Source organism: Bombina bombina, chromosome 3 (genome assembly GCF_027579735.1).
Source record: "Bombina bombina isolate aBomBom1 chromosome 3, aBomBom1.pri, whole genome shotgun sequence".
Lineage (NCBI taxonomy): Eukaryota > Metazoa > Chordata > Amphibia > Anura > Bombinatoridae > Bombina > Bombina bombina.
The window spans coordinates 535,539,547-535,563,429 of record NC_069501.1 but is presented as its reverse complement, the minus strand read 5'-3'; the positions used below and the strand labels follow the sequence as shown (position 1 = coordinate 535,563,429).

The 23,883-nt window shown below is 44.2% G+C and overlaps 1 protein-coding gene across 1 annotated transcript in view; it reads left to right on the top strand.

The window, feature by feature from the left end:
• The window catches only part of KIAA0319L (KIAA0319 like), a 336,519-nt gene that overhangs the window by 211,793 nt on the left and 100,843 nt on the right, over positions 1–23,883 (top strand). Inside the window, exon 7 of the mRNA XM_053706996.1 lies at positions 921–1,018. Coding sequence (XP_053562971.1) covers positions 921–1,018 — 98 coding nt within the window. The remainder of the gene's footprint in view (positions 1–920; positions 1,019–23,883) is intronic.

Here is a 23,883-nt window from a genome sequence, read left to right as displayed (position 1 = left end):
ACTGAGAGGATAAAAATGTTTCAGAGCAACACGGGGCTATAGTCCATTGCACATGGATATTTTTTTCTAAACAAACCTATTTCAGTCATCCCCCTCAGAATTGCATGCCTTTTGCTGCACTTAGTTCCCTGCCATGCAGTCTAGAATGCCAAAGCCGCACAATACTAAACTAGGTAAGGCTAGTAGTGGTGGTCAGCAGGGGTAAGTGGGGGGCCCCCAAATCAGGGCCTAATTTGACATCATTAATGGTGTCCTGTCTCTTGTGCCCCCCTCACCCTGTGACGGCGGTCCTGTTTCCAGTGTTAATATTATTATTGCTCTGGGTTAAACATTAACTTCAAATACAACCCTGAATTTAGTACTAAGGGTACAGGTTTTTAGTGATATTCAGTGACTCTTAAAGGGACAGTCTAGTCCAAAATAAACTTTCATGATTCAGATAGAGAATGTAATGTTAAACAATTTTCCAATTTACTTTTATCACCAATTTTGCTTTGTTCTCTTGGTATTCTTAGTTGAAAGCTAAACCTAGGAGGTTCATATGCTAATTTCTAAGCCCTTGAAGGTCGCCTCTTCTCTCAGGGCATTTTGACAGTTTTTCACCACTAGAGGGTGTTAGTTCACGTTTGTCATATAGATAACACTGCACATGGAGTTCCAGTGAGCAAGCTCTGATTGGCTAAAATGGATGTCTGTCAAAAGAACTGAAATAAGGGGTCAGTTTGCAGAGGCTTAGATACATGGTAATCACAGAGGTAAAAAGTATATTTATATAACTGTGTTGGTAATGCAAAATTAGGGAATGGGTAATAAAGGGATTATCTATCTTTTCAAACAATAAAAATTCTGGTGTAGACTGTCCCTTTAATAGTTCTATAACTTGTAAGTTCACTAACTAATTCATTGTTCCCTGCCTGCAGGTACTGCATATACATATGAGTGGAGACTGATCACTCATCCGACAGATTACAGTGGGGAGATGGAGGGGAAACATTCCAAAGCATTGAAGCTATCCAAGGTGAGAATATGAAGTTTGTAGTGCAGGAATTGTTTTTCCATTTGTGCGACTTCAAATGGGGTAGCCGTACCAATAATTTCATGAGACTTTGGTCTAAATACCTCAATTTCATTAATAAAGTAACAGATTTTCAATGCTCTTTTCCCATCTTAACGGGAGGAGAGTCCACTGCTTCATTCGTTACTTTTTAGAATTAAGAACCTGGTCACCAAGAGGAGGCAAAGACACCCCAGCCAAAGGCTTTAATACCTCCCCCACTCCCCTCATCCCCCAGTCATTCTTTGCCTTTCGTTGCAGGAGGTTGGCAGAGAAGTGTCGGAAGATTCGAAGTAGTCTTTTATGGAGGGTAGTACTCTTCAAAATGGGTCTGGAGTTTTAAGTAGTCCTGTCAGCCTCTCAGTGAGAAAGTGGATATAGTGTGTAATAACACACCAATCCTCCAGGGGGCGCTCTTATTAATATCACAATAATGATAACAACAAATTATCATTAAAAAACATTCAACATAAGAAATCTGATAAAATAAGAGTATTCCTTAAACCTGAAAAATAATAGATAATAAAAGTCCATACAACCAATAATGTCCAAAAAATGTAAATAGCTCCAAAAGAATGTAATGGTCAGCTCTATGTTATAGGAGGGTCAGGATCCTGATGATACGATTGGTCTAAAAGAAAAGAACACAGAGGCGCCCAATGGCCTAATACCAAACACACAGGGTGGATGCAAGTATGCAAGAAATATACTCGCAAACAAACTGCACCCTAGGGTGCAAGGGAGCAGACTGGAACCTCACAGTTGCCCAGCAAACTGAATAAACGCAGCCGGAAATCCAAAGAAGAATCCTTGCCTGTGGGATCCAAAGTGTTCCTAGAAGGAGGGATACAGAGCCAACATAGCCCAGCACAGTTTTATACAGAATGATTCCAAAAATATTTTGTTTGCTGAAACCGTTGGAATCAGTCAGCTGGGCGGCTGAGAAGCTCCAGACTGTGGTTATTGCACCTGAAGGTGCTTCGTAATATGTAAGTGTGCCTACTTCCTTTATACACACATTCTGTATTAAAACTGTGCTGGGCTAGGTTGGCTCTATATCCCTCCTTCTAGGAACACTTTGGATCCCACAGGCAAGGATTCTTCTTTGGATCTCTGGCTGCGTTTATTCAGTTTGCTGGGAAACTGTGAGGTTCCAGTCTGTTCCCTTGCACCCCAGGGTGCAGTTTGTTTATTTCTGAGTATATTTCTTGCATACTTGAATCCACCCTGTGTGTTTGGTATTGGGCCATTGGGCGCCTCTGTGTTCTTTTCTTTTAGCCTCTCAGTGAGTGCATGGATGAATGTTAGAGTCCAGAGATGCAGGGAGAGTGTTTCTGCGAAACCATCCCGGCTCAGATTAACAGCTCCATAAGCAATCAGCGTTGACGAGTTTTGCTGCCTGCTTTTCTGCTCTCAAGTCCATGTCAGGAGCGATGCTACTACCCTGTCACACTTGAAAGGCTGTGTTCCTGTTCCAAGGCATAGATTCTGGTAAGATAGTTTCATTTCTACACATATGATAACGTAAGAAGACAGGGTCACAGTGTGTCTCCTTTTATCTGTAAAGAATCAAGGGTAATACCCCCGGAAAGGGGTATTTTGAACAGAGGGGGGATCTGTGCATAATCTTACGTGGTTCGTTTTTCAAACGGCAGCGGCGGTTGCTGCGGTGGCTTGTGCGGCTACCCATTGGTGTGTCAGCTATGGTCGAGGTGGAGACTCTCCTCAAGGAGATTTAGGAACAAATTAAGGCCTTAAGGGTATCTCATTCATTCATCTGTGATGCAAATTAGCAGATATTCGCTTGAATGCCAAGACATCAGGTTTTCTGATTTAGCCCATAGGGCTCTGTGCTTAAAGTTGTGGTCTGCTGACATGACTTCCAAGTCTAGATTACTTTGCCTCCCGTTTAAAGGGAAGGTTCTTTTTGGTCCAGGGTTGGACTCTATCATATCCACGGTCATGGGTGGCAAGGGTGCTTTCCATCTGGACAAGTTTCATCGCCAGCAGCCTGCCGCGAAGACAGAGCAGTCCATGGGATCTTGGAAGCCAGCTAACTCTTGGAACAAATCCAAGCAGAGTAAGAAGCCCGCCGAGACTAAATCGACATGAAGGGGTGGCCCCCGATCCGTCTCTGGATCACGTAGGGGCCAGTCTACCTCTTTTTGCTGAGGCCATGATAAGAGACATTCAGGACCCTTGGGTGCTGGAGGTTGTTGCCCAGGATTTCAGGATAGGGTTCAAGACTCATCCGCCCAGAGGCAGATTCCTCCTGTCAAACCTACCATCAAGTCCAGAGAAGAGAGACACCTTCCTAGGATGCGTGGGGGATCTCTCTTCTCTCTGAGTTATTGTCCCAGTCCCTCTAGCAGAAAGAGGTCTGGGGTATTATTCAAACCTTTTTGTGGTCCCAAAGAAGGAGGGCACGTTTCGCCCAATTCTAGACCTAAAGTGTCTAAACAAGTTTCTGTCAGTCCCATCGTTCAAAATGGAGACAATCAGGTTGATTCTGCCCTTAGTTTAAGAGGGACAATTCATGTTGACAATAGATTTAAAGGATTCCTACCTTCACATGCCAATCCACAATGATCACTTCAGGTTCCTAAGATTCGCATTTCTGTTTTGTGGCCCTACTGTCCGGTCTGGCGACTGCCCCAGGAGTCTTTACAAAGGTTCTGGGAGCGCTGCTCGTGGTAGCGAGAGCCAGAGGTATTGCAGTGGCTCCTTATCTGGACGATATTCTGGTCCAGGCTCCGTCCTGCAGTCTAGCGGAGGAGCACTCGAGGGCTCTTCTCCTTTGATCTCACAGATGGAAGATAAACGAAGGAAAGAGTTCCCTGGTTCCAAGCAACAGGGTGGAATTCCTGGGTACGATAATGGATTCCTTATCCATAAAGGTATTCTTGACAGATCAGAGACGTTGTAAGATTGCGTCTAACTGTCTTTCCCTTCAGACCTCCTCAAGGACATCTGTGGACAGGTGTATGGAGGTAATTGGGTTCATGGTATCCAGCATAGATGTCATTCCATACGCCAGGTTCCATCTCAGACCTCTTCGGCTGTGCATGTTGAGACAATGGAATGGCGTTCACTCAGATCTATCCCAACAGATATCTCTGGACAACAGAACGAGGGAATCCCTCTCTTGGTGGATCCGTCCGGGGCAGCTGTCCCAGGAGACAACATTCTTGAGACCATCCTGGGAGAGTGTGACCACGGACGCGTCTATCAGGATGGGAAGCTGTTTAGGGTGCCAGAAAGGTACAGGGAAGGTGGACTCGAGTGGAATCGAGTCTACCAATAAATATTCTGGAACTTCGAGCATTATTCAACACTCTGAGGGCTTGGCCCCCCTGGGGACATCCCAATTCATCAGATTCCAGTCGGACAACATTACCTCGGTGGCTTTCATAAACCATCAGGGGGGAACGAGAAGCTCCATAGCCATGAGGAAAGTATCTTGGATTATGGAATGGGCAGAGATACACAATTGTTCGTTTTCAGCGATCCACATTCCGGGTGTGGACAACTGGGAAGCGGATTTTCTGAGCAGACAATCGTTTCATCCAGGGGAATGGTCTCTCCATCCCGAGGTGTTCGCAACAGATCTGCAACAGATGGGGGACGCCGGAGATAGATCTCATGGCATCCAGTCTTCAAGCTACCCAGATACGGGTTGCGGTCCAGGGATCCCCAGGCAGAGCTTATAGACCCCTTAGCAGTGCCCTGGGAGTTCAACCTACTTTACATATTTCCACCGTTGCAACTTCTACCTCGAGTAGTGGCCCGCATCAAGCAGGAGCAAGCTTAGACTATTCGGATTGCTCTGTCGTGGCCGCGTAGGACGTGGTTTGCGGATCTGGTGGGGATGTCATTGTCTCCTCCACGGAGGTTACCCTGTCGCAAAGATCTGCTTGTTCAGGGTCCCATTTTACACCAAAATCTCGATTCTCTGAGGCTGACTGCATAGAGATTAAAGTCTAGTCTTAGCCATGAAAGGTTTTTCGGAGAGAGTGATTGATACTCTCATTCAGGCCAGGAAGCCTGTCACTCGGTGCATCTATCATAAGGTGTGGAGGACCTACTTGTCCTGGTGTGAGGAACGGGGATACCCCTGGCACAAGGTTAGGGTATCCAGGATTTTGACTTTTCTGCAGGATGGTCTGGATAAGTGTCTTGCCGCCAGTTCCTTAAAGGGACAGATTTCGGCTTTATCTGTACTGTTGCACAAGAAGCTAGTGGAGCTTCCTTACATTCAGTCTTTTGTTCAGGCTCTGTCTAGGATCAGACCTGTCTTTAGAAATTCTGCTCCTCCCTGGAACTTAAACTTGGTTCTTAAGGTCTTGCAGAGGGCTCCATTTGAGCCTATGCATGCGCTTGACATTAAAGTTCTTTTCTCCAACATAGGTGTGTCCGGTCCACGGCGTCATCCTTACTTGTGGGATATTCTCTTCCCCAACAGGAAATGGCAAAGAGCCCAGCAAAGCTGGTCACATGATCCCTCCTAGGCTCCGCCTTCCCCAGTCATTCTCTTTGCCGTTGTACAGGCAACATCTCCACGGAGATGGCTTAGAGTTTTTTGGTGTTTAACTGTAGTTTTTATTATTCAATCAAGAGTTTGTTATTTTAAAATAGTGCTGGTATGTACTATTTACTCTGAAACAGAAAAGAGATGAAGATTTCTGTTTGTAAGAGGAAAATGATTTTAGCAACCGTTACTAAAATCGATGGCTGTTTCCACACAGGACTGTTGAGAGGAATTAACTTCAGTTGGGGGAAACAGTGAGCAGACTTTTGCTGCTTGAGGTATGACACATTTCTAACAAGACGATGTAATGCTGGAAGCTGTCATTTTCCCTATGGGATCCGGTAAGCCATTTTTATTAAATAAAGAAAAAAAAAGGGCTTCACAAGGGCTTTTAAGACTGTAGACATTTTCTGGGCTAAAACGATTTATATATAAGCATATTTTATACTCCATAGCCTTGAGGAATTATTTTAATCTTGGGAACTATGTAAAATAACCGGCAGGCACTGTATTGGACACCTTATTCTCTAGGGGCGTTCCCTAATCATAGGCAGAGTCTCATTTTCGCGCCTCTATTGCGCACTTGTTTTTGGGAAGCATGACATGCAGATGCATGTGTGAGGAGCTCTGATACATAGAAAAGACTTTCTGAAGGCGTCATTTGGTATCGTATTCCCCTTTGGGCTTGGTTGGGTCTCAGCAAAGCAGATACCAGGGACTGTAAAGGGGTTAAATATAAAAACGGCTCCGGTTCCGTTATTTTAAGGGTTAAAGCTTCCAAATTTGGTGTGCAATACTTTTAAGGCTTTAAGACACTGTGGTGAAATTTTGGTGAATTTTGAACAATTCCTTCATACTTTTTCACATATGCAGTAATAAAGTGTGTTCAGTTTAAAATTTAAAGTGACAGTAACGGTTTTATTTTAAAACGTTTTTTGTACTTTGTTATCAAGTTTATGCCTGTTTAACATGTCTGAACTACCAGATAGACTGTGTTCTGTATGTGGGGAAGCCAAGGTTCCTTCTCATTTAAATCGATGTGATTTATGTGACACAAAATTTAGAGAAAATGATGCCCAAGATGATTCCTCAAGTGAGGGGAGTAAGCATGGTACTGCATCATCCCCTCCTTCGTCTACACCAGTCTTGCCCACACAGGAGGCCCCTAGTACATCTAGTGCGCCAATACTCCTTACTATGCAACAATTAACGGCTGTAATGGATAATTCTATCAAAAACATTTTAGCCAAAATGCCCACTTATCAGCGAAAGCGCGACTGCTCTGTTTTAGAAAATACTCAAGAGCATGAGGACGCTGATGATATTGGTTCTGAAGTGCCCCTACACCAGTCTGAGGGGGCCAGGGAGGTTTTGTCTGAGGGAGAAATTTCAGATTCAGGGAAAATTTCTCAACAAGCTGAACCTGATGTGATTACATTTAAATTTAAATTGGAACATCTCCGCGCTCTGCTTAAGGAGGTGTTATCTACTCTGGATGATTGTGAGAATTTGGTCATTCCAGAGAAATTATGTAAAATGGACAAGTTCCTAGAGGTCCCGGGGCCCCCCGAAGCTTTTCCTATACCCAAGCGGGTGGCGGACATTGTAAATAAAGAATGGGAAAGGCCCGGTATACCTTTCGTCCCTCCCCCCATATTTAAGAAATTGTTTCCTATGGTCGACCCCAGAAAGGACTTATGGCAGACAGTCCCCAAGGTCGAGGGGGCGGTTTCTACTCTAAACAAACGCACCACTATACCCATAGAAGATAGTTGTGCTTTCAAAGATCCTATGGATAAAAAATTAGAGGGTTTGCTTAAAAAGATGTTTGTTCAGCAAGGTTACCTTCTACAACCAATTTCATGCATTGTTCCTGTCACTACAGCAGCGTGTTTCTGGTTCGATGAACTAGAAAAGGCGCTCAATAAAAATTCTTCTTATGAGGAGATTATGGACAGAATTCATGCTCTCAAATTGGCTAATTCTTTCACCCTAGACGCCACTTTGCAATTGGCTAGGTTAGCGGCGAAAAATTCTGGTTTTGCTATTGTGGCGCGCAGAGCGCTTTGGCTAAAATCTTGGTCAGCGGATGCGTCTTCCAAGAACAAATTGCTTAACATTCCTTTCAAGGGGAAAACGCTGTTTGGCCCTGACTTGAAAGAGATTATTTCTGATATCACTGGGGGCAAGGGCCACGCCCTTCCTCAGGATAGGTCTTTCAAGGACAAAAATAAAACTAATTTTCGTCCCTTTCGCAGAAATGGACCAGCCCCAAGTGCTACGTCCTCTAAGCAAGAGGGTAATACTTCTCAAGCCAAGCCAGCCTGGAGGCCAATGCAAGGCTGGAACAAAGGAAAGCAGGCCAAGAAACCTGCCACTGCTACCAAGACAGCATGAGATGTTGGCCCCCGATCCGGGACCGGATCTGGTGGGGGGCAGACTCTCTCTCTTCGCTCAGGCTTGGGCAAGAGATGTTCTGGATCCTTGGGCGCTAGAAATAGTCTCCCAAGGTTATCTTCTGGAATTCAAGGGGCTTCCCCCAAGGGGGAGGTTCCACAGGTCTCAATTGTCTTCAGACCACATAAAAAAACAGGCATTCTTACATTGTGTAGAAGACCTGTTAAAAATGGGAGTGATTCATCCTGTTCCATTAGGAGAACAAGGGATGGGGTTCTACTCCAATCTGTTCGTAGTTCCCAAAAAAGAGGGAACATTCAGACCAATCTTAGATCTCAAGATCCTAAACAAGTTTCTCAAGGTTCCATCGTTCAAAATGGAAACCATTCGAACAATTCTTCCTTCCATCCAGGAAGGTCAATTCATGACCACGGTGGATTTAAAGGATGCGTATCTACATATTCCTATCCACAAGGAACATCATCGGTTCCTAAGGTTCGCATTCCTGGACAAGCATTACCAGTTTGTGGCACTTCCGTTCGGATTAGCCACTGCTCCAAGAATTTTCACAAAGGTACTAGGGTCCCTTCTAGCGGTGCTAAGACCAAGGGGCATTGCAGTAGTACCTTACTTGGACGACATTCTGATTCAAGCGTCGTCCCTTCCACATGCAAAGGCTCACACGGACATTGTCCTGGCCTTTCTCAGATCTCACGGGTGGAAAGTGAACGTAGAAAAAAGTTCTCTATCTCCGTCAACAAGGGTTCCCTTCTTGGGAACAATAATAGACTCCTTAGAAATGAGGATTTTTCTGACAGAGGCCAGAAAATCAAAACTTCTAAACTCTTGTCAAATACTTCATTCTGTTCCTCTTCCTTCCATAGCGCAGTGCATGGAAGTAATAGGTTTGATGGTAGCGGCAATGGACATAGTTCCTTTTGCGCGAATTCATCTAAGACCATTACAACTGTGCATGCTCAGTCAGTGGAATGGGGACTATACAGACTTGTCTCCGACGTTACAAGTAGATCAGAGGACCAGAGATTCACTCCGTTGGTGGCTGTCCCTGGACAACCTGTCACAGGGGATGAGCTTCCGCAGACCAGAGTGGGTCATTGTCACGACCGACGCCAGTCTGGTGGGCTGGGGCGCGGTCTGGGGACCCCTGAAAGCGCAGGGTCTTTGGTCTCGGGAAGAATCTATTCTCCCGATAAATATTCTGGAACTGAGAGCGATATTCAATGCTCTCAAGGCTTGGCCTCAGCTAGCAAAGACCAAGTTCATACGGTTTCAATCAGACAACATGACGACTGTTGCGTACATCAACCATCAGGGGGGAACAAGGAGTTCCCTGGCGATGGAAGAAGTGACCAAAATCATTCAATGGGCGGAGACTCACTCCTGCCACTTGTCTGCAATCCACATTCCAGGAGTGGAAAACTGGGAAGCGGATTTTCTGAGTCGTCAGACATTTCATCCGGGGGAGTGGGAACTCCATCCGGAAATCTTTGCCCAAATCACTCAATTGTGGGGCATTCCAGACATGGATCTGATGGCCTCTCGTCAGAACTTCAAGGTTCCTTGCTACGGGTCCAGATCCAGGGATCCCAAGGCGACTCTAGTAGATGCACTAGTAGCACCTTGGACCTTCAAACTAGCTTATGTATTCCCGCCGTTTCCTCTCATCCACAGGCTGGTAGCCAGGATCAATCAGGAGAGGGCATCGGTGATCTTGATAGCTCCTGCGTGGCCACGCAGGACTTGGTATGCAGACCTGGTGAATATGTCATCGGCTCCACCATGGAAGCTACCTTTGAGACGAGACCTTCTTGTTCAAGGTCCGTTCGAACATCCGAATCTGGTCTCACTCCAACTGACTGCTTGGAGATTGAACGCTTGATCTTATCAAAGCGAGGGTTCTCAGATTCTGTCATTGATACTCTTGTTCAGGCCAGAAAGCCTGTAACTAGAAAAATCTACCACAAAATATGGAAAAAATATATCTGTTGGTGTGAATCTAAAGGATTCCCTTGGGACAAGATAAAAATTCCTAAGATTCTATCCTTTCTTCAAGAAGGTTTGGAGAAAGGATTATCTGCAAGTTCTTTGAAAGGACAGATTTCTGCCTTGTCTGTGTTACTTCACAAAAGGCTAGCAGCTGTGCCAGATGTTCAAGCCTTTGTTCAGGCTCTGGTTAGAATCAAGCCTGTTTACAAACCTTTGACTCCTCCTTGGAGTCTCAATTTAGTTCTTTCAGTTCTTCAGGGGGTTCCGTTTGAACCCTTACATTCCGTTGATATTAAGTTATTATCTTGGAAAGTTGTTTTTGGTTGCAATTTCTTCTGCTAGAAGAGTTTCAGAATTATCTGCTCTGCAGTGTTCTCCTCCTTATCTGGTGTTCCATGCAGATAAGGTGGTTCTGCGTACTAAACCTGGTTTTCTTCCGAAAGTTGTTTCTAACAAAAACATTAACCAGGAGATAGTCGTGCCTTCTTTGTGTCCGAATCCAGTTTCAAAGAAGGAACGTTTGTTGCACAATTTGGATGTAGTTCGTGCTCTAAAATTCTATTTAGATGCTACAAAGGATTTTAGACAAACATCTTCCTTGTTTGTTGTTTATTCTGGTAAAAGGAGAGGTCAAAAAGCAACTTCTACCTCTCTCTCTTTTTGGATTAAAAGCATCATCAGATTGGCTTACGAGACTGCCGGACGGCAGCCTCCTGAAAGAATCACAGCTCATTCCACTAGGGCTGTGGCTTCCACATGGGCCTTCAAGAACGAGGCTTCTGTTGATCAGATATGTAAGGCAGCGACTTGGTCTTCACTGCACACTTTTACTAAATTTTACAAATTTGATACTTTTGCTTCTTCTGAGGCTATTTTTGGGAGAAAGGTTTTGCAAGCCGTGGTGCCTTCCATCTAGGTGACCTGATTTGCTCCCTCCCTTCATCCGTGTCCTAAAGCTTTGGTATTGGTTCCCACAAGTAAGGATGACGCCGTGGACCGGACACACCTATGTTGGAGAAAACAGAATTTATGTTTACCTGATAAATTACTTTCTCCAACGGTGTGTCCGGTCCACGGCCCGCCCTGGTTTTTTAATCAGGTCTGATAATTTATTTTCTTTAACTACAGTCACCACGGTATCATATGATTTCTCCTATGCAAATATTCCTCCTTTACGTCGGTCGAATGACTGGGGAAGGCGGAGCCTAGGAGGGATCATGTGACCAGCTTTGCTGGGCTCTTTGCCATTTCCTGTTGGGGAAGAGAATATCCCACAAGTAAGGATGACGCCGTGGACCGGACACACCGTTGGAGAAAGTAATTTATCAGGTAAACATAAATTCTGTTTTCTGGAAAGTCCTATTCCTACTGGCGATTGCATCGGCTTGCAGAGTCTTTGAGTTAGCGGCCTTGCAATGTGAGCCTCCTTACCTGATCTTTCACGCTAATAAGGCTGTTCTTCGCACTGGATTGGGGTTTCTTCCCAAGGTTGTGTTGAATTGTAACATCAATCAGGAGTTAATAGTAGTTCCTTCTTTGTGTCCTAACCTTTCTTCATCTAAGGAAAGGTTGCTTCATAATTTGGATGTGGTTCGGGCCTTGAAGTTTTATCTTCAGGCCACAAAGAAGTTCAGACAGTTTTTATTTGTTGTGTATTCTGGGAAGCGCAGGGGGCAGAAGGCCTCTTCCTCTTCTTTTTGGTTGAGGAGCATGATCCGTCTGGCCTATGAGACAGCGGGACATAAGCCTCCTCAGAGGATTACAGCTCACTCTACTATGGCTGTGACCTCTTATTGTGTGCCTTTAAGAACGAGGCCTCTATGGAGCAGATTTGTAAGGCGGCCACTTGGTCTTCTTTACATACTTTTGCAAAATTTTACAAATTTAATGTTTTTGCTTCGGCGGAAGCAGCTTTTGGGAGAAAGGTTCTGCATGCTGTGGTGCCCTCAGTTTAGGGTCCGCCTCTTTTTGCCCTCCTTTTTTTTTATTCAGTGTCCTTTAGAGCTTGGGTATTTGTTCCCAAAAGTAATGAATGATGCAGTGGACTCTCCTCCCATCAAGATGGAAAACATAAATTATGCTTACCTGATAATTTCCATCTGTGGGAGGAGAGTCCACTGCTCCCGCCTGTTTCTCCGGTGGACGGACCTAATTTTAATTGTATTCTTCTGGCACCATTTATACCCTGATATTTCTCCTACTGTTCCTTGTTCCCTTGGCAGAATGACTGGGGGATGAGGGGAGTGGGGGTGGTATTTAAGCCTTTGGCTGGGGTGTCTTTGCCTCCTCCTGTTGGCCAGGTTCTTAATTCCCAAAAGTAATGAATGAAGCAGTGGACTCTCCTCCCACAGATGGAAATAAAATTATCAGGGAAGCATAGTTTATGTTTTAATGTAATTCATATAATTTAATAAACAAACACTTTTAGGCTTTAATATGAAATGTTTAATTATGAGTAAGAAAACACCACTGTCAAGGACCCTGCCTGTGATCTTGTGTTATGTCATGTAGGCACCCATGTTCATTTAAAGGGACATTTATAACTCATCTCCCCATAAACTGTTTAAAGGGATAGTGCACTGTAAAACTGTTTTACCTATAATGTGTTTGCAATGACTTGTTATATCAGCTGCAGAGTATAAAATATATGAGAAATTGCTTCCATAAGGGCCGATTTATCAAGGGCCGAATGGCCCCTGTTTCTGCGAAACAGCAGTTATGAAGCAGTGGTCTTAAGACCGCTGCTCCTTAACTGGTCTGTCTGCTCTGAACAGCGGACAGCAATCAACCCAATCAAATACGATCGGGTTGATTGACACCCCCCCTGCAGGGGGTGGCATTGCACAAGCAGTTCACCAGAACTGCATGTGCAATGTTAAATGGCATTCAGCATATAATGTCGGACATGACATTGTTAACCCTTTGATGACAGGGTTAAGTTGTCTACATCGGATCAACGTTCCAATGTAGACAAATTGAAATCCCGCGATTGTGAGATTTCAATGATGGGATAGGGTCAGGGGGGCGTCCCTATGACACTAGGAATGCCCTCCAGACCGCGATTGCATCCTGGAAGCACCGTTGGCTTCAGGACAGCCAAACGGTTAGGACGTTCTATTTCGTCCTAACGGCGCTAAAGCCCAGCAAGGTTAGGACAAAATAGAACGTCATAACGGTGCTAAAAGGTTACCCCAATGGGTTTATTTTTGTGTATGAAATCGCTGGTTTTGTTCTTTGAAACCCCAACCCATTAAAATGGGTTGAGCTTGCAGAAAAATCGGATCTCCTTATCTTATCACTCTCTATACACACAAATCGACTGTATACCAAATGCCATTGGGAGTTCTACTGATGGCTATGTTTGCACAGCTTTTTAAAGACTATACTTAAGTATAGAAACTTTCAGTATAGGTAGGGATACCATGGGCAAAATCAGCTATTTGTAAACTATTTCATACACTCCAGCAGGTAAAAGTGATCACTTGCAAACAAATTAAAGGGGAGAATTTTTTTTACGTTCGCTGTCCCTGTAATTAACCCCTTAATGACAGGCACGTCCTACAAAAACTGTCAGTTAATGACCAAGGACATGCCTTGCACGTCTTCTGGGGTTTCAAGTGGTGAAAGCGATCGTGATCAAGGTATTGCTTTCAAGGTATTGCAGTGATGCCTCGATATTGAGGCATCACTGCAATACCCTTTTCTCCAACATAGGTGTGTCCGGTCCACGGCGTCATCCTTACTTGTGGGATATTCTCTTCCCCAACAGGAAATGGCAAAAAGCCCAGCAAAGCTGGTCACATGATCCCTCCTAGGCTCCGCCTTCCCCAGTCATTCTCTTTGCCGTTGTACAGGCAACATCTCCACGGAGATGGCTTAGAGTTTTTTGGTGTTTAAATGTAGTTTTTATTCTTCAATCAAGAGTTTGTTATTTTAAAATAGTGCTGGTATGTACTATTTACTCTGAAACAGGAAAGAGATGAAGATTTCTGTTTGTAAGAGGAAAATGATTTTAGCAACCGTTACTAAAATCGATGGCTGTTTCCACACAGGACTGTTGAGAGGAATTAACTTCAGTTGGGGGAAACAGTGAGCAGACTTTTGCTGCTTGAGGTATGACACATTTCTAACAAGACTCGGTAATGCTGGAAGCTGTCATTTTCCCTATGGGAACCGGTAAGCCATTTTCTTAGTTTAAGTAAAAGAATAAAGGGCTTCATTAGGGCTTAAAAAACTGGTAGACATTTTTCTGGGCTAAAACGATTACTTTACTAAGTATATTTGGCAGATTATTACTTTTAATAGTTGTTAAATCTTGGGGATTGTTTTAATAAAAACGGCAGGCACTGTATTGGACACCTTTTTCACTGGGGGCCTTTTCTAGTCATAGACAGAGCCTCATTTTCGCGCCTCTAATGCGCAGTTGTTTTTGGAAAGCATGGCATGCAGATGCATGTGTGAGGAGCTAAGAACCACTGAAAAAGCTTATAGAAGGCATCATTTGGTATCGTATTCCCCTCTGGGCTTGGTTGGGTCTCAGCAAAGCAGATACCTGGGACTGTATAGGGGTTAAATGTAAAAACGGCTCCGGTTCCGTTATTTTAAGGGTTAAAGCTTTCAAATTTGGTGTGCAATACTTTTAAGGCTTTAAGTTACTGTGGTGAAATTTTGGTGAAATTTGAACAATTCCTTCATACTTTTTCACATATTCAGTAATAAAGTGTGTTCAGTTTGAAATTTAAAGGGACAGTAACGGTTTTATTGTAAAACGTTTTTTGTGCTTTGTTGACAAGTTTAAGCCTGTTTAACATGTCTGAACCATCAGATAACGATGTTCTATATGTATGAAAGCCAATGTGTCTCCCCATTTAAATATATTTGATATATTTGTGTCATAATGTCCAAACAAAGTAGGGATAATAATGCCATAGATATGATATTGCCCAAGATGATTCCTCTAATGAGGGGAGTAAGCATGGTACTGCATCACCCCCTTCTGTGTCTACACCAGTTTTGCCCACACAAGAGGCCCCTAGTACATCTAGTGCGCCAATACTTATTACCATACAACAATTAATGGCTGTAATGGATAATTCTATTGCATGCATTTTTTTCCAAAATGCCTACTTATCAGAGAAAGCGTGATTGCTCTGTTTTAAACACTGAAGAGCAAGAGGACGCTGATGATATCTGTTCTGACATACCCTCACACCTATCTGAAGGGGCCAGGAGGGAGGTTTTGTCTGAGGGAGAAATTTCAGATTCAGGGAAAATTTCTCAACAAGCAGAACCTGATATTGTAACTTTTAAATTTAAATTTCAACATCTCCGCGCACTACTTAAGGAGGTATTATCTACTCTGGATGATTGTGACAATTTGGTCATTCCAGAGAAATTAGGTAAGATGGACAAGTTCCTAGAGGTTCCGGTGCCCCCCGATGTTTTTCCTATACCCAAGCGGGTGGTGGACATAGTAAATAAGGAGTGGGAAAGGCCCGGCATACCTTTTGTCCTCCCCCTATATTTAAGAAATTAGTTCCTATAGTCGACCCCAGAAAGGACTTATAGCATACAGTCCCCAAGGTCGAGGGGGCGGTTTCTACTCTAAACAAACGCACTTCTATTCCTATAGAAGATAGTTGTGCTTTCAAGATCCTATGGATTAAAGGTTAGAGGGTTTGCTTAAAAAGATGTTTGTTCAGCAAGGTTACCTTCTACAACCAATTTCATGCATTGTTCCTGTCACTACAGCTGCGTGTTTCTGGTTCGAAGAACTAGAAAAGTCGCTCAATAAAGAATCTTCGTACGAGGAGGTTTTGGACAGAGTTCAAGCTCTTAAATTGGCTAACTCTTTTTTATTTTAGATGCCGCTTTGCAATTAGCTAGATTAGCGGCGAATAATTCAGGGTTTGCTATCGTGGCGCGCAGAGCGCTTTTGCTTAACATCCCTTTCAAGGGTAAAACACTGTTTGGCCCTGACTTGAAAGAGATTATTTCAGACATCACTGGGGGAAAGGGCCACGCCCTTCCTCTGGATAGGTCTTTTAAGGCTAAAAAGAAGCCAAATTTTCGTCCCTTTCGCAGAAACGGACCAGCCTCAAATTCTACACCCTCTAAGCAAGAGGGTAATACTTCTCAAACCAAGCCAGCCTGGAGGCCGATGCAAGGCTGGAACAAGGGTAAGCAGGCCAAGTCACCTGCCACTGCTACCAAAACAGCATGAAGTGTTGGCCCCCGATCTGGGAAGGATCTGGTGGGGGGCAGACTTTCTCTCTTTGCTCAGGCTGGGGCAAGAGATGTTCAGGATTCTTGGGCGCTAGAAATAGTTTCTCAAGGTTATCTCCTGGAATTCAGGGAACTACCCCCAAGGGGAAGGTTCCACGGGTCTCAAATATCTTCGAACAGGCATTCTTACACTGTGTAGAAGACCTGTTAAGCATGGGAGTGATTCATCCTGTTCCATTAGGAGAACAAGGGATGGGTTTTTACTCCAACCTGTTCATAATTCCCAAAAAAGAGGGAACATTCAGACCTATTTTAGATCTCAAGATTCTAAACAAGTTTCTAAGGGTTTCATCATTCAAAATGGAAACCATTCGAACGATCCTTCCTACCATCCAGGAAGGTCAATTCATGACCACGGTGGACTTAAAGGATGCGTACCTACGTATTCCTATCCACAAGGAACATTTTTGGTTCCTAAGGTTCGCCTTTCTGGACAAGCATTACCTGTGGCACTTCCATTCGGATTAGCCACTGCTCCAAGGATTTTCACAAGGGTACTAGGGTCCCTTCTAGCGGTGCTAAGACCAAGGGGCATTGCAGTAGTACCTTACTTGGACGACATCCTGATTCACGTGTCGTCTCTGTCAAAAGCAAGGGCTCATACGGACATTGTCCTAGCCTTTCTCAGATCTCACAGGTGGAAAGTGAACATAGAAAAAAGTTCTCTGTCCCCGTCAACAAGAGTTCACTTCTTGGGAACAATAATAGTTTCCTTAGAAATGAAGGTTTTTCTGACAGAGGCCAGAAAATCAAAACTTCTGAGCTCTTGTCAGGTACTTCATTCTGTTCTTCTTCCTTCCATAGCGCAGTCCATGGAAGTAATAGGGTTGATGGTTGCGGCAATGGACATAGTTCCTTTTGCACGAATTCATCTAAGACCATTGCACCTGGGCATGCTCAGACAGTGGAATGGGGATTATACAGACTTGTCTCCGACGATACAAGTAGATCAAATAACCAGAGATTCACTCCGTTGGTGGCTGACCCTGGACAACCTGTCACAGGGAATGAGCTTCCGCAGACCAGAATAGGTCATTGTCACGACCGACGCCAGTCTGGTGGGCTGGGGCGCGGTCTGGGAACCCCTGAAAACTCAGGGTCTATGGTTTCGGGAAGACTCTCTTCTCCCGATAAACATAATGGAACTGAGAGCGATATTCAATGCTCTCAAGGCTTGGCCTCGACTAGCAAAGGCCAAATTCATAAGGTTTCAATCAGTCATCATGACGACTGTTACATATATCAACCATCAGGGGGTAACAAGGAGTTCCCTGGCGATGGAGGAGCATCCGGGGGAGTGGGAACTACATCTGGAAATCTTTGCCCAAATAACTCAATTATGGGGCATTCCAGACTTGGTTCTGATGGCCTCTCGTCAGAACTTCATGGTCCCTTGTTACGGGTCCAAATCCAGGGATCCCAAGGCGACTCTATTGGATACAATAGTAGCACCTTGGATCTTCAACCTAGCTTATGTATTCCCAACGTTTCCTCTCATTCCCAGGCTGGTAGCCAGGATCAATCTGGAGAGGGCTTTGTGACCTTGATTGTTCCTGTGTGGCCACGCAGGACTTGGTATGCAGACCTGGTGAATGTGTCATCGGCTCCACCATGGAAGCTACCTTTGAGACAGGACCTTCTTATCCAGGGTCCATTCGAACATCCGAATCTGGTTTTCCTCCAACTGATTGCTTGGAGTTTGAACGCTTGATTTTATCAAAGCGTGGGTTTTCAGATTCTGTAATAGATACTCTTATTCAGGCTAGAAAGCCTGTAACTAGAAAAATTTACCATAATATATGGAAAAAATATATCTGTTGGTGTGAATCTAAAGGATTCCCATGGAACAAGATAAAAATTCCTAAGATTCTTTCCTTTCTACAAGAAGGTTTGGAGAAAGGATTTTCTGCGAGTTCTCTGAAGGGACAGATCTCTGCTTTATCTGTTTTACTTCACAAAAGGCTGGCAGCTGTGCCAGACGTTTAAGCGTTTGTTCAGGCTCTGGTTAGAATCAAGCCTGTTTACAGACCTTTGACTCTTCCCTGGAGTCTTAATCTAGTTCTTTCAGTTCTTCAAGGGGTTCCGTTTGAACCCTTACATTCCATAGATATTAAGTTATTATCTTGGAAAGTTTTGTTTTAGGTTGCAATTTCTTCCGCTAGAAGAGTTTCTGAGTTATCTGCTCTGCAGTGTTCTCCGCCCTATCTGGTCCATGCAGATAAGGTGGTTTTTACGTACTGAGCCTGGTTTTCTTCCGAAGGTTGTTTCCAACAAAAATATTAACCAGGAGATAGTTGTACCTTCTTTGTGTCCGAATCCAGTTTCATAGAAGGAACGTTTGTTACACAATTTGGACGTTGTCCGTGCTCTAAAATTCTATTTAGATGCTACAAAGGATTTCAGACAAACATCTTCCTTGTTTGTTGTTTATTCTGGTAAAAGGAGAGGTCAAAAAGCAACTTCTACCTCTCTATCTTTTTGGCTTAAAAGCATCATCAGATTGGCTTATGAGACTGCCGGACGGCAGCCTCCTGAAAGAATCACAGCTCATTCCACTAGGGCCGTGGCTTCCACATGGGCCTTTAAGAACGAGGCTTCTGTTGATCAGATATGTAAGGCAGCGACTTGGTCTTCACTGCACACTTTTACCAAATTTTACAAATTTGATACTTTTGCTTCTTCTGAGGCTATTTTTGGGAGAAAGGTTTTGCAAACCGTGGTGCCTTCCATCTAGGTGACCTGATTTGCTCCCTCCCATCATCCGTGTCCTAAAGCTTTGGTATTGGTTCCCACAAGTAAGGATGACGCCGTGGACCGGACACACCTATGTTGGAGAAAACAGAATTTATGTTTAGCTGATAAATTACTTTCTCCAACGGTGTGTCCGGTCCACGGCCCGCCCTGGTTTTTTAATCAGGTCTGATGATTTATTTTCTTTAACTACTGTCACCACGGTATCATATGATTTCTCCTATGCAAATATTCCTCCTTTACGTCGGTCGAATGACTGGGGAAGGCGGAGCCTAGGAGGGATCATGTGACCAGCTTTGCTGGGCTCTTTGCCATTTCCTGTTGGGGAAGAGAATATCCCACAAGTAAGGATGACGCCGTGGACCGGACACACCATTGGAGAAAGTAATTTATCAGGTAAACATAAATTCTGTTTTTTACCCATTCTGTGGCACTCTCTGCATCGGCCAGCCATGGTGCAGATCGTTGGCGGGTGGGCGGTCCATCGCTGGAGGGAGTTCTGGATCCTGTGCCAGAGTGTGCGGGTACTCGCTATTAAATCATATACTGACAGTCTCTGGGAAGGAGGGAGAGGGAGTGGGGAATAAGGCATAATCAGTGTTGGGAAAGGGATCTGGGAGGGGGAGAGGGTATTGAGGGTGGGCAGCTACACTACAGAAAAATTAGGTATTTATAATAAAAAAGTCCACATTTTTAACAAAGTGGGTACTGGCAGACAGCTGCCTGTACCCAAGATGGTGGCATATAGGTAGAGGGAGGAGGGTTAGAGAGCTGTTTGGGGGTGGTCAGGGTGGTTAGTGGCTAAGGGGGGGATCCAACACTGCAGAATAAATATATTAAAATATTATTTTAGAGGTGGGGGAGAGAAGGGAGCTATTTAAAAGGGGTCAGGGAGGGATAAGGGGGTGGCATGTGTCAGGTGGGAGGCTGATCTCTACACTAAAGCTTATCAGCTTTCTCATGTTGAATGGATACGTTATCTTTGTGTTTTCTTGCTGCCTTATTCTTTTGTTTTGATTTATGGGGTTTTCCGTGTCTGTTGATTAAAGGGGCATTAAACACATACTAAAAATCCTTCAACAATGTTTAATTAAAGGGCCTTTGTAATCATAGTGTTTTACTAGAAGCATTTTTGCCAGTACATTTATCTATGTGCATTTAAATTTGACTGGAATGTCCCTTTTGAGGTAGCTCAAACCCCTTAAGCCCTAGAAATACCCAATCATCTGCTCTTTCAAAACATGGGAGTAAAAACTAAAGGGACAGTAAACACCTTGAGATTTGTATATAAAATGTATAATTATGTAAAATGAAACTATTTTTCAATATACTTTCAATATTTATTTTGACCCCTTTTCATGTAATTTAGCTCTGAAAATTGAGCAATTTCAGAATTCCCAGAATTTAATCTGTATCCTGCTTACTTCTCAAAGCTAACTCTGTTACATATCTTTCCCTAATTGGCTTTATGAGATACCAACTGCTTAACAAGCACTCTATACTAGCAATATAGCTGTGGCTAGCCTTGAAGTCTGCTGACTAAAGCCTAGATTGGCTCCAAATAAGGCAAATGGTGGGCGGAGTTTGACTATCGATAAATAATTGCAGTAAAAAGGGTGTTAATTGGTTTTAAAAATGTTAAGACCTGGCTGATATGTTATTCTGTTGCAGCACAGGAATAATGTCTTGTAATTACAAGATTTGTACTGTCCCTTTTAAAGCACAGGTTTTTAAACCCACATAGCCATAAATTTAGTTATTTCTCCCCTGTTACTGAGGAAGAAATTTCAGCACTTATACTGAGCTCTCACCTCACTACCTGTCCTCTTGACCGTATCCCCTCAAAGCTGCTCCCCTCCCTCTCTTCTACCCTTCCCCTTATACTCACACACATTTTCAACCTTTTTTCTCAGCACTGGTATATTTCCCTCATCTCTGAAACATGCACTGGTCACACCTATACCTAAAAAGACCTTCCCTCGATCCAACCTCCCCATCCTACTACCGCCCTATTTCCCTACTCCCTCTTGCCTCAAAGCTTCCAGAAAAGCTAGTATATGCACGTCTATCCCATTTCCTTACATTAAACTCCCTCCTCGACCCACTGCAATCTGGATTTTGTCCCCATCACTCCACAGAGACAGCAATCGTTAAAGTTACTAACGACCTACTTACAGCAAAATCAAAAGGCCACTTCTCTCTGCTTATCCTCCTTGATCTGTCCACAGTTATGCCGACTAACTCTCCCCACGTGTCGGACACTTCGCCTCCCGCTCAAGGGACGCACGCTAATATGGCGCCAAGTACATCAGGGATGCCCATAGCGATTACTTTGCAGGACATGGCTGCAATCATGAATAATACCCTGTCAGAGGTATTCTCCAGATTGCCTGAATTGAGAGGCAAGCGCGATAGCTCTGGGGTTAGACGAGATACAGAGCGCGTAGATGCTGTAAGAGCCATGTCTGATACTGCGTCACAATATGCAGAACCTGAGGACGGAGAGCTTCAGTCTGTGGGTGACGTCTCTGAATCGGGGAGACCTGATTCAGAGATTTCTCATTTTAAATTTAAGCTTGAGAACCTCCGTGTATTGCTTGGGGAGGTATTAGCTGCTCTGAATGACTGTGACACAATTGCAGTGCCAGAGAAATTGTGTAGGCTGGATAAATACTATGCAGTGCCGGTGAGTACTGATGTTTTTCCAATACCTAAAAGGCTTACAGAAATTATTAGTAAGGAGTGGGATAGGCCTGGTGTGCCCTTTTCCCCACCTCCTATATTTAGAAAAATGTTTCCAATAGATGCCACTACACAGGACTTATGGCAGACTGTCCCTAAGGTGGAGGGAGCAGTTTCTACTTTAGCAAAGCGTACCACTATCCCGGTTGAGGACAGTTGTGCTTTTTTAGATCCAATGGATAAAAAAATTAGAGGGTTACCTTAAGAAAATGTTTATTCAACAAGGTTTTATTTTACAGCCCCTTGCATGCATTGCGCCTGTCACTGCTGCGGCGGCGGCATTCTGGTTTGAGGCCCTGGAAGAGGCCATCCATACAGCTCCATTGACTGAAATTGTTGACAAGCTTAGAACTCTTAAGCTAGCTAACTCATTTGTTTCTGATGCCATTGTTCATTTGACTAAACTAACGGCTAAGAATTACGGATTCGCCATCCAGGCGCGTAGGGCGCTATGACTCAAATCCTGGTCAGCTGATGTGACTTCAAAGTCTAATTTACTCAACATTCCTTTCAAGGGGCAGACCTTATTCGGGCCTGGTTTGAAAGAAATTATTGCTGACATTACTGGAGGTAAGGGTCATACCCTTCCTCAGGACAGGGCCAAATCAAAGGCCAAACAGTCTAATTTTCGTGCCTTTCGAAATTTCAAGGCAGGTGCAGCATCAACTTCCTCTGCTTCAAAACAAGAGGGAACTTTTGCTCAATCCAAGCAGGCCTGGAAACCTAACCAGTCCTGGAACAAGGACAAGCAGGCCAGAAAGCCTGCTGCTGCCTCTAAGACAGCATGATGGAGCGGCCCCCTATCCGACAAAGGATCTAGTAGGGGGCAGACTCTCTCTCTTCGCCCAGGCGTGGGCAAGAGATGTTCAGGATCCCTGGGCGTTGGAGATCATATCTCAGGGATATCTTCTGGACTTCAAAGCTTCTCCTCCACAAGGGAGATTTCACCTTTCAAGATTATCTGCAAACTAGATAAAGAAAGAGGCATTCCTAAGCTGCGTACAAGATCTCCTTGTAATGGGAGTGATCCATCCAGTTCCGCGGACGGAACAAAGACAGGGGTTTTATTCAAATATGTTTGTGGTTCCCAAAAAAGAGGGAACCTTCAGACCAATTTTGGATTTAAAGATCCTAAACAAATTCCTCAGAGTTCCGTCATTTAAGATGGAAACTATTCGAACCATTTTACCCATGATCCAAGAGGGTCAGTACATGACCACAGTGGACTTAAAGGATGCCTACCTTCACATTCCGATTCACAAGAATCATCATCAGTTCCTGAGGTTTGCCTTTCTAGACAGGCATTACCAATTTGTAGCTCTTCCATTCGGGTTGGCTACAGCCCCAAGAATTTTTACAAAGGTTTTGGGCTCACTTCTGGCGGTCCTAAGACCACGAGGCATAGCGGTGGCTCCTTACCTGGACGATATCCTGATACAGGCGTCAAGCTTTCAAATTGCCAAATCTCATACAGAGATAGTTCTGGCATTCCTGAGGTCGCATGGGTGGAAAGTGAACGAAGAAAAGAGTTCTCTATCTCCTCTCACGAAGGTTTCCTTCCTAGGGACTCTAATAGATTCTGTAGAAATGAAAATTTAACTGACGGAGTCCAGGTTATCAAAACTTCTAAATGCTTGCCGTGTTCACTCCATTCCGCGCCCCACGGTGGCTCAGTGCATGGAAGTAATCGGCTTAATGGTAGCGGCGATGGACATAGTGCCATTCGCGCGCCTGCATCTCAGACCGCTGCAATTATGCATGCTCAGTAAGTGGAATGGGGATTACACAGATTTGTCCCCTCTACTAAATCTGGATCAGGAAACCAGAGATTCTCTTCTCTGGTGGTTATCTCGGGCCCATCTGTCCAAGGGTATGACCTTTCGCAGACCAGATTGGACAATTGTAACAACAGATGCCAGCCTTCTAGGTTGGGGTGCAGTCTGGAACTCCCTGAAGGCTCAGGGTTCATGGACTCAGGAGGAGCATATATAAATATTCTGGAGTTAAGAGCAATATTCAATGCTCTTCTGGCTTGGCCTCAGCTAGCAACACTGAGGTTCATCAGATTTCAGTCGGACAACATCATGACTGTGGCTTACATCAACCATCAAGGGGGAAC